We start from the raw sequence: 12,009 nt of genomic DNA, 5'->3' as shown, positions 1-12,009 counted from the left end.
GCAAGGTTTGACTATTGAAAACTTTACATACAGGTGTATTTTTGGTAGTAAATAACTGCATATATTTATATCTGTAGAAGGTAACACCATCTTGAAAGCTTTTTACTTTTGATTTGTATTGTGTTTGTGCTTATATTTCACTATCTTAGTGTTATGACACCCTGACAAAGTCAGTAGGCCTGATTTTTTAGTAGTACACCCATCATTTTGTGTTAGGCTTACAAGTGGTGTTGTGTATCTTAGGGGTTTGGCTTGCTGTTGTGCATCCTTTTAAAGGTATCTTCAGCACAAGGAGACTAGGGTGAACAAAAAAGATTACCAGATATGTGTGACCTTTCTTTATTGTGCACCCCAGTTGTTTGTGAGGTCCCTTAGAGGGTGTCATCATAGCCATTTTCACCTGTCATTCTGGGTATATTTGTTAATTTGTACTTATTTAGTACTGTGTGTAATAAATACTATTCCTTGAAAAATGGCTGGGCATTGGCTGGACAGTGAATTATTAGAAATTGTTGGCCCACAGCATCTCTCCTGATTAAGACTTAGAGGCCGATTTAGAGTTTGGCCGACTATGTTAGTACTGTCGCTATGGTGGAGTACTTTACTGCTGCCATAGCGAGGCTACCTCCATCTGCCAAATTTTTAGATGCTTACCAGCCCAGCTGCCATGGCAGTTCCTGTAAATGCACTGAAAGTGTTCCATGCAGCTCTGTCAACATGATGGCGCCTTAGACTTAGAAGGAGAGTCTCTCTGCCAAAAACTATATCGGCTCCTTAGACTGCCCTGATTCCCTACCCTGACAGTCAACTGCTAAAAAGGATTACTTGGTTGACAATTTAGGGTCTGAAGTACCGGCACCCCAGGACACCAGTGGCGATTTACCCTGGTTGTTGTAATTGGGACCCACAATGATATCCGTTATCCAACCAAGATTTCTTACACTCGTTCCCCTATATATTGTGCCTGATTGTATACTGCAAAATGGGCAAATGACACAAAACATCGAACCCCACACATTCTAGGAGATTTCCCTTTCAATATTGGCTTTAGAATGAGGGTCACGAGGAAGAGGAAACGGAAATGCTATATCCAATTGTGGCAACAACATAGGTTAAATGTGATTTATTGGCACACTGTTCAAACACTTTATACTGCAACATGGTCAAAACTCACTCCCGACAAAAGAATTATTCCAAAGTTCATCTAGGTCATAGATTGTCTAAAGAAGGATTGTGTTTCAACCCTGTGTCTTAATTTAAATCTATAGCACCCCTGCTTAATTCATTATTGACCTGTGGAGTAGATTCTATTCATGAGTCAGACCAAGGCCCTCATTATGAGGCTGGCGGTCATGAGACCACCAGCCTCGCTGTGGTGGTCCTACCAATGCGGAGCCGGTGATAAGGACCGCCACATTATGAGTTGTGAGGCTTGGCAAATGCCCGCCGGTGCGGTCGCACCTCCAATTTGGTGGCAGGCCCCAGCCTGCCGTCTGGATCATGAGGCTGCAAAACATCAGGCTTTCCACGAAAACCCTGGTGGTCATGCACCCGGCAACAGGAATCTTCATTCCTGTCACTGGCACACGCATTCACACATGTCCGCACACATGCACACATCTCCCCCACACACGCATACATTCACATACACACCCATTCAGCATACACATACATGCACTCCTCAGACACACCCACTCACTCACATTCATCAACACAGACACCCCAATTCACACACACATACACACACACATTCAGGCACCCCCCTCCGCAAACATGCACACATGCACACAAGCAAAGAGACTCCCTGCTTCCCCTTCATACGCCCACTTACCTCCTCAGTCGAGGGGGACGTCTGGGAGGGGATGGGCCCTGGCGGTCTTCCCTCACCGCCACCACCACGCCAGCAGAACTCTGCCAAGCAATAATACAGCTTGCAATACAGCGGGCAGTGTAGTGCTAGCGTGGTGGTGCCGGCGAGGGACCCGCCTCTGCAGTGCCGACCACCAGCACAACTGCTGGCTGCTTTCCGCCTCAATTATGGCGGAAAGCAGCCAGCACTCGTAACATGGCGGTCTGCTGACCGCCAGCACTGGTGGTCGTCTGGCGAGTTGGGCTTTGGCAGTCAGGTAAATTGGCTGCCAAAGTCCAAATGAGGGCCCAAGTCTTTCTCTTTGTCGATGATGCAGTTATGCATGTCTCAAACCCCAGTCGGGCTACAAAAGCTGATAGGTGATTTAATATAATCTGTCTATAAGAGTCCAACTATTAATGCATTATTGCAGCCCCCAGCACATTCTCTTGTTATTGGAGAAGTACAGTAAAACCTCAAGGTGGGGTGTGATATTTCCAGAACCAGCCTTTGTTATTGTCAGTCAGACTTAACAATTACAAAGGAACAACTGTTCCAATGGGAACAATGGACTACCAACCTTAACAAAATTGATTTAGGCTTTGTAGGATAGGTAGATTCTACCCATACACCAGAACTTGTTTTTCTTTTTCTGGATGATGCTATTTTACATGTCTAACCACAATGTGGCTACAAACAATAATAACTGCCTTATAACTTCTGTCTGTAAAAGTCCAACTATTAATGGATTTATGCAGTCAAATGTGCATTTTGGCATTTGAGAAGTATAGTAAGATGTCAACGTGGACTGCTGTAATATGGACGCACCTGTGACCAGATATCAATATTTATGTGATTGTCTTTCAGACTTCAGAATAAAAAAATAACCTTTTCAATGAGAATAATGAACTACAAATCTTAATAAAATTGATTTAGATTTTATGGCATGAGCATGTGACAATAGGTAAGCATTTTGTGGTAAATCCTATGAGAGGTATTATGAAGATCAATTGTAGATCTAAACCAGAGTACATTGGTATAGGTCATAGGACTGCAAACCCTGTAGACAGTGCTGGTTTAGATTTGTGTTTTATCTCAAGAAAATGATTCTATGGCACACAGTGCTCTTACATGTATGTAAACATTTTTAATGAAATATCTTTGTTTTAAAAAACGTAGCTGCCCACGTTAAAGGACATTTTAACTGTATATGCAAAATGTTGCCTACTTTAACCAGTACTAAGCATTTGCGGACACCCTGACTAGGCTTTGCGGATCCCCAGTGGTCTCTGGACCATAATGTTCAGAACTGCTAGTCTACCGAATGAGGAACTGTGACCTCAGATATTACTTTAAAGCACTGGTGTCATTCCTCAATGGAAGTTGCAAGGATTAATGCATGCAGTTAAATATAGTGGAGGAATATGCATTTGCAATCTCAATGCTAAAATTCACATATTTCATCTATTATAAAACCGTGAGTTATTAGTGTTACCTCGTAGTTGTCCTTTTCAATAATTTTATAAGACATATGGGCGGTCATTCTGACCCTGGCGGTCAAAGACCGCCAGGGCGGAGGACTGCGGGAGCACCGCCGACAGGCCGGCGGTGCTCCAATGGGGATTCCGACCGCGGCGGTAAAGCCGCGGTCGGACCGGCAACACTGGCGGTCTCCCGCCAGTGTACCGCCGCCCCATTGAATCCTCCAAGGCGGCGCAGCTTGCTGCGCCGCCGAGGGGATTCCGACCCCCCCTACCGCCATCCAGATCCCGGCGGTCCGACCGCCGGGAACCGGATGGCGGTAGGGGGGGTCGCGGGGCCCCTGGGGGCCCCTGCAGTGCCCATGCCACTGGCATGGGCATTGCAGGGGCCCCCGTAAGAGGGCCCCTACAAGTATTTCACTGTCTGCTTGGCAGACAGTGAAATACGCGACGGGTGCAACTGCACCCGTCGCACAGCTTCCACTCCGCCGGCTCGATTCCGAGCCGGCTTCATCGTGGAAGCCTCTTTCCCGCTGGGCTGGCGGGCGGCCTGAAGGCGGCCGCCCGCCAGCCCAGCGGGAATGTCAGAATTACCGCCGCGGTCTTTCGACCGCGGAACGGTAACCTGACGGCGGGACTTTGGCGGGCGGCCTCCGCCGCCGGCCAAGGTCAGAATGAGGGCCATGGTGTGCTATCTTTCTCAAATACTTTGAGTTTGTTTCATCAAGAAAGCTTGATGCATGCAATGACTGTTGTAGTAGCATTTTTAAAAACTGCTCAGAAAATGTATAGTTGGCTTAGGAGGCTTCACGTGGTAGTTTGCGCAACTCTTTTAAATTTGATACATTTATAGAATTTGTTGTTTGTAAATTTGCTATATTGACATTTTTAAAACACCAGACAATTTCTATTTAGTTTTGCTGATTAATTAATATTTTAATATATCTTTTTTCTAATGGAGGTTTTTATGAATTGCAATGTAAAATCTTAACACAAAACTATCTAGCTAAACAAATAAAATAACATAACTATACATCATTTTTCTAACTTTCTAAATGACTGATAAGTAACGTAAAATGTGCTAACAAACACTCTCAAATTAAAAGCCATATTGGACTCTCTAGAAAGATTTGTTGTGTGCCATGGTGTGACTTCGATTTATCTTAACATTGGCAATTTATTTTGCAGTGTGCTAAGAGATCTTGCAAACATTGGTTGCATGTCACATATCACCCACCATGCCAGCATTACATGGTCCCCTACCACTACATCACCTTCGCTATATTGCATCTGACCAGATCAGGTACATTTTCTTACCTCTAAAGTGCTCTTCACTATATCAATCTTTCTTTTAGCATACTTGTAATATCAACCTTTTAACCATGATTATGTAATTGTAACCATATCACTGGTGTGCCCTTAAAGTCCTGGTTAAGTTGTTATAAATCACCTAAATCGAACCTCTAAATATATTCAATCAATTATTGTGTTATTATTTTAATTTACTGTAATGTAAACTTCAAACATTGCAATAAATGCAAATATGTTTTACATTTTAATTTAGTTTACATGAATACCTTAACCTTTATCTTTCTACCAATTTGATCTGTTTATACTGAAGTCTATTTATTGAAGTTATCTGTGCATATAATTGCTATGTTTATTTTTTCACTTGATAATTGTACATGTAATTGAATGTCTCAGTTGTGGGAGTACCCCTTAGCTCACATCCTTTAAATGTATTATTTTACAATAATTAATGATACATATTATTTTAAATCATAAGTATATTTGACCCTAATTATTTTTAATAGTTGATATTTCTCAAATGTAGCTTATGTAAACCCCCTTTTCATTTAAATGATATGCTGTATTTAAAATAATGTAATTACAGTTTTGTTGATCACCCTGATATCTGTGGTTAGTTAATGAAACCTTATTTCACCCCTCTACATTTTAAATGATAATAGAGGTTTAGTGACAGACTATTTTAGTAAACGAGGAATATGTAATGAGTGGGATTTAGTGGTCAGGTGATATATTGGAGGTCCTCCCCAATTATACAATTTTTTCCAGCAATTGATGAAATGAGGAATTTAACTACCCACCTAAAAAATTCAGGGCCTGAGGCCTATATTAGTTTATTTTCTTGTAATTTATGGTTCTAATAATATTTGAATATGTGAATGTAAAGTGTTGAAGGAAGTGTTCCTAGAGTTGTCATCAAATAGAATAGAGCAAAATGGTAGAGAATAACCTAATTTATATCTATCCACTATTGATGCAAGGAAAGGCAATCTGGCAAGGAGTTACATTTGCATATACAGCTATCTGATAGTGACAGTTTTCTTATTCTACTTAAATAAATATTTGGAAGACCTACCTGTCTGTACAAAATACAATTTCCTCTCAACACATTCTGAAAAGTCCATCCACAAATATACATTTAGACACATTTTTGCTGTAGAAAACCTGACAAAGAAAACTACAAGGAATTCTATATTATAATAGATCTGAATATTGAATTGTGTCAAGCTACTTCAGGGTTTTATGCCCTCGCAGAAGATCAATTTAATTTCATACAACTCTTTGTTTGGATGACTCAATTGAATATTATATTTCTACAGTTATAGGTTATTTATCCTGTATACATAGTGCACCTGTGCATGACCTAAAGTCAGTCCAAATTAAGGTGTTTCTAATGTGTACTGCAAAACAATTAGAACTTTGTTGTTGTGGCCTTGTGCTTTATAAAACCTAGATAACTTATTCCATAACTTATACAAAACTGCACAAAGTTGAATTAAATACTAGTTATAGAAGACAACATACTACATAGACCCATTGTAAAGGACATTTTTAAGCATATGTTTTGGCAACTATATTAAGTGAACACATACAGAAACATTGGAATGTGAAAACAGAATTTCAAATGAGAATGTAGAAAGGAAAAGTTCCTACTGGGTTCAAAAGGATAGTCAGAAAAAGCTCTCCTCCTTGGATACTCTTGTCTAGTTCTTGAGGGCCACCAGGATACTCCTTGTAGAAAATGGTATGGGTGAACAGCCCACAAGTTTGCCGTGGCAGAACCTGGAAATAAAAGAAAAATTCCATGTTGATATTTTGCTCATAGTGCATTTTTTTTAAAATAACTAGAAAATGTTTCCCCGTATAACAGATAAGCAAGATTTCTGCCCTTTCAGTGCATTAAAATGTGCAATAAAAAGCATAATAGTAACTACTCTACTAGTTGTGACAAGTTTTATGCAGTTTTTATATAGTTTGAAAGGTTTTACAATTTGTATATTTTCAAATAATTAATTTTTATGCCTTGGAAATTGAATTTGAAATCCGGAGTAAAATGCTTGCAACCTGAAATGCTCTCTGGAATATTATTGTTGCTAAATGTAACAGTTATCCTTCTTGTGCTGATGGTCTTCAGATTATGAATTTAGTTAAAATATATATGTACATCAAAACAATTTGAAATATCTCTGAGCACTGCTATGCACTGGAATTCAATTTCACTTTTTACTATGATGGTTACACTGTTTTAACTCAGGTTTGAGATCATTGTTCTTTAAGTAATTGGGATCTTGATGCATGAGCCTGACAAAGCTCACATTAATTAATACATCTCTCATTCCCACCACACTTAACTGAAGATCAGTAAGCAACAGCATTTCATCAGCCACAACCAAGAATCTCTTAACTGAAATTGTTTTGTGATGAAAAGGGACTCAGAAAAAATGGCCCTTTCACTCACAAAAATTAACAAATTTGGAGATTGGTCACAATAATCTAATTATATTGAGGCTATGCTCTTTGCAGAAGCATTTCACAAATTCCACACAAAATGTACTTATAATTATATTTTGCTCTATTGCTTTGAGCATTTGTGGATTTTCATAATTACAAGAAAAACATTATGACACATGGCAAGGGGGAGGGCACATTACAGGCATTAATGCTACCACAGTTTTGCAGAAGGTGTGGTAGGACAGGCCAGTTAATTACACTTTAGTTACTCCTTCAATTCCTTGCTAACTTCTCAAACACTGAGGCCCTCATTAGGAGGATAACAGGCAGAAAAGGCAGCTCATCAAACTCCTGCAGGACAGGAGGCAGCCACTGTGGCCGCCTTCCCACTGGCCCTATTATGTGTTTCCCGCTGGGCTAGTGGGTGGAAACACAGTTTTGCCCACTGGCCCAGTGGGAAATGCACAACAACATTGATGCCGGCTCATAATAGAGCAGGTGGCAATGTTGTTGTGTGGCGGGTGCACCAGCACCCATCGTGCAAATCACTGTCTGCAAAGCTGGCTGGCCAGGGGGGGCCCTGCGCTGCCCCATGCCAAGTGCATCGGCAGTGCAGGGGTCCGCCGTCTCTACCAGGATATACATGGAGGTGAAACCTCCATGTTAATGCCAGCGGAGAGAGGGGTAGTAATCCCCAGGGCAGCCACAGTCGTAATGTCGCGGTAAGACTGCCACTATGGCAGCAGTCCGAGTGCGCCCGTGACCCTGGCGGTCTGATGACCGCCAGGGTCAAATAGAGGCCCTGAAGGACTGTTCTGCAAGTATCCTCAACAAAAAAATCATCATTCCTTATTAAAGTACTTTTGGAATCGGCAAATTTGTCATCATTTCAAGTGACAAGGTTGAATTGTTCATTATGTTAACTGCTTGGTTGGCAAAAATAATGAGTATTTAATCTTTGGGCATAAGGCACAAGTCTATTGAAAATCTGGTGATTCTTAGAATGATTTTCAACATTAGGCTTTGAGCATTAGGCTCTGAGGGAGAAAGATGTTGTTGATTCTTACCCATAATGCATGGGTCACTAATTTACTAATATAAGCCAATCATTTATTTGAATATTTCCATATGGGGTTTGCCTAATAAATTGTAAAGTTGTTGTACACACTCCAGCACAGTAGCCTTCTTATATACCAGGACTCCTAAAAACCTATGAGTTAAAATATTGGTTCCACACAAAAGTTGAGAAAGTACTGAATCCTAGTAAATATACTGACTAGACTACATATTAAATTAGATAATATCAAAGGAGCAATTGTTCTTCTTAAGTCAGACAGAAAACACTTAAGCCCAAGGTATTGAGGGCAAAAACTGCTGTTAAAAATTAGGTCTCTGGTTGGCAGTCAGTTTGCACTCTGTCCAAGCAGGGACCCTCACTTTAGTCAGGGTAAGGGAGTTACACTGCTAAGACAACTTCTGGTCACACCCTTGGTAGCTTGGCACAAGCAGTCAGGCTTATCTCAAAGACAATGTTTAAAGTATTTGTACCAACACACACAGTAATACAGTGAAAACACTACAAAATGGGCATCACACCCGGAAAAATAGTCAATATTTATTTAAATCAACAACAAAAATCCAACAAACACAAGTCAAGATATGAATTTTTAAAAGAATAAGAGTCTTACTCCACATAAAGCAATGGAAACGTTGATTTCACACAAAGTACCTTGTTTGCGTCAAAAATAAAGCTGCACGGGCGAGTGTGCTTTAGAAAAGTCAGCGATGCATTGATTCCTTACTCCCAAGTGCGGCCGTGCGGCGTTTCTTCTCCAGTTGGGTAGGAGATGCAATGTTTTTCTCTCCAGCAAGAGAGCGATGCATCGTTTTCTGGACAAGGCACCTCGGATCCGCATGGGTTCACAAAAACTTTGATGCCCAGCGATGATGTGTGATAAATCTGGCCGCACGGTAAAGGAACACCGAGCTCCATGGGGTTTGCGTCGTTATCAGCAGCTGCAATCGGGTGTTGCAGCGTTTCTCCAGCCACGATGCATCGATCTCCAGGCTGTGATGCAGGTGGAGCATCGGTTTTGCTGCGATCAGGTAGCACATCCTTTTCATCCACATTGCAGGTGGTGCATCTAAATTTCCCCCACACAGTGTTCTGTGCATAGATTTCAGTCCTTGTTCTGCCAACTTCACTTCTCAAGGGCCCAGAGGCTGGATAGGACATCACTTGGCAGAACATGAATCTCAGCAGAGAGTGCAGGTGCTGGCAGAGGAAGTCTTTGATGGCCCTGAGACTTCAAAACAGGAGGCAAGCTCAAGCCAAGCCCTTGGAGATTCTTTACAAGCAGGAATATACCACAAAGTCCAGTCTTTGTCCTCTTTCAGGCAGAAGCAGCAACTGCAGGTCAACACAGCAAAGCACAGCCACAGGCAAAGGGGCAGTACTCCTCCTTCAGCTCCAAGCCCTTGAAGATACCTCTCAAGCAGGAATGCACAGCAAAGTCCAGTCTTTGTCCCCTTTCACAGGCTATAGAAGCAACTGCAGGATATATCAGCAAAGCAGAGGCAGGGGCAGCACTTCTCCTCAGGTCTTCATCTCGTCCCCTTGCCAGAGGTTCCTCTTGATTCTAGAATTAATCTAAAAATCTGGGGTTTTGAGTCCACTACTTATACCCCTTTCTGCCTTTGAAGTAGGCAAACTTCAAAAGAAAGTCTCTGTTGTTCACAAGATCTAGGCCTTGCTCCAGACTCACACAAGGGGGTTAGAGACCGCATTGTGTGAGAGCAGGCATAGCCCATTCAGGAGTAAGTGACCAGTCCTCCCTCTGCTCTAGGTCAGATGGCCCATCAGGATATGCAGGCTACACCCCAGCTCCTTATGTGTCACTGTGTAGAGGGGATTCACAAACAGCCCAACTGTCAGTCTGACCCAGGCAAGGAATACACAAGCAGGCAGACTCACAGAATAGTTTAAGCAAGAAAATGCCTATTTTCTAAAAGTGGCATTTTCAAACTGACAATTTAAAAACCAACTTTACCAAAAGATGTATTTGTAAATTGTGAGTTCAGAGACCCCAAACTCCATATTTCTATTTGGTCCCAAGGGAAAACTGTACTTAAAAGTTTTTTAAAGCAGCCCCCATGTAAACCTATGAGCGAGATAGGCCTTGCAACTGTGAAAAACGAATTTGGCAGTATTTCACGGTTAGGACATGGAAAACACAACAGTACATGTCCCACCTTTAATATACACTGCACCTTGCCCATGGGGCTACCTAGGGCATACCTTAGGGGTGGGTGTCTTACATGTTTAAAAAGGGAAGGTTTAGACCTGGCAAGTGGGTGCACTGACCAGGTCAAATTGGCAGTTTAAAACTGCACACACAGACACTGCAGTGGCAGGTCTGAGCCCGGGCTACTCATGTGGGTAGCACAACCAGTGCTGCAGGCCCAATAGTAGCGCTTGATTTACATGCCCTGGGAACCTCTAGTGCACTGTACTAGGGACTTACTGGTAAATCAAAGGTGCCAGTCATGGAAAAGCCAATTACATATACATTGTACGTAGGGAGCACTTGCACTTTAGCACTGGTCGCAGTGGTAACGTTCCCAGAGTTAAAAAAAAACAGCACAGTCAAAACATGGGAAGCAGGGGGCAAAAAGAGACAGGGGAGACCACACCAAGAATGCCAGGTCTAACAACTGAAAAATGTTGTGCAGTGACAGCCACACTAGAAATCAATAAAACATTGACTTGGCAAGGGAATGGTAGAACACCTGAGTTATGCACTAAGATTAAGATATATTTGTAAAGAACAATAAGTTGATCAGAAATATGTTACCAATGCTGATGAAAATTCCAAAGCAAACTATATCCTACCTACTGAGTAACCTATATGATTGTAAGAAAAAAGTTACAACTTTTTCTTACAAGTAGAGACATCTAGATATGTGAGTACTGCACTAGCCTACAAAAAGGCAACAAATTCAACTTGGTATGCATACCCTTTCTAGTTGATTTTAAAAAAGGGAGTTGGTTTTGTCCCATTCTTTGCAAACATGGTGAACAGTTCTTTTATGCAAAAATATTTCCCCAGTACCTACATCAATTTAGATTATACCTCTAGTCATGAACCACTTAAGGAATCCCAACAATCCCAACAGTTGCAGAACAATTGCAAACACTTCCCTTATCCTTTATGTAGGAAGAAACCTATGCTGCAGCTGATACACAGCTGTAAGTGTTTAGGTTTTAGGTTTTTGTGTTTTTTTTCTGATAACAGAGTCAATATTCTACATCTCCATGATTTTTAGTGTAGTTTGTTTGATGTTCCTGTCTGGAAAAGTACCTTGTCAAACACTTTCTTGTAGCAGATTTTGATATGCACTTTGCATAGGAAGGGTATTTGAAATAATTTGAAAACATGTGCAAAAATCAATGTTGAGTGTTTTGGGCATTTTGTTTCTTGACCCACTTTACCACAGACACCCTGATTTCCCTGATAACTAGTATAAGAAAATTTCAGATTTTGAAAAATCTTCTCTAATACTTGATTTTTTTAAATCATATGTTCCATTTGCAGGCCTATATCTTCTTTGAAACTGTAAATATAAAATTATGGCCTCAATGTTTCTTCGCACACCTAAGTGGAATTTATATAATGATAAAGTTTGGGAATGAGGCTGTAAATGACCCACAGACATGAAATCTTGAGGTGTGAGTACTCAATGATATTTTCAACTAAAAACTTTTAACCTGAAATATTTTCATCTAAAGCTATACACCTGTATGTACAGGTGTAAGCTGTGTACTGAAGGATCTGTAATAACATCACATGTCAAGCACTTACCCTCAAATATTTCATGATACCAGTTAAAAACATAGTTAACATAATCCCAGAATTAAGA

The 12,009-nt window shown here is 41.1% G+C and overlaps 1 protein-coding gene across 1 annotated transcript in view; it reads right to left on the bottom strand.

The window, feature by feature from the left end:
- Positions 1-12,009, bottom strand: part of NDST4 (N-deacetylase and N-sulfotransferase 4) — a 1,173,706-nt gene that overhangs the window by 597,175 nt on the left and 564,522 nt on the right. The window contains exon 6 of the mRNA XM_069234161.1: positions 6,292-6,420. Coding sequence (XP_069090262.1) covers positions 6,292-6,420 — 129 coding nt within the window. The remainder of the gene's footprint in view (positions 1-6,291; positions 6,421-12,009) is intronic.

This window comes from Pleurodeles waltl, chromosome 1_2, assembly GCF_031143425.1.
Source record: "Pleurodeles waltl isolate 20211129_DDA chromosome 1_2, aPleWal1.hap1.20221129, whole genome shotgun sequence".
In the NCBI taxonomy this organism is placed as follows: domain Eukaryota; kingdom Metazoa; phylum Chordata; class Amphibia; order Caudata; family Salamandridae; genus Pleurodeles; species Pleurodeles waltl.
Note: the sequence above shows the minus strand (reverse complement) of the source record. Positions and strands in the feature narration are given on the sequence as shown.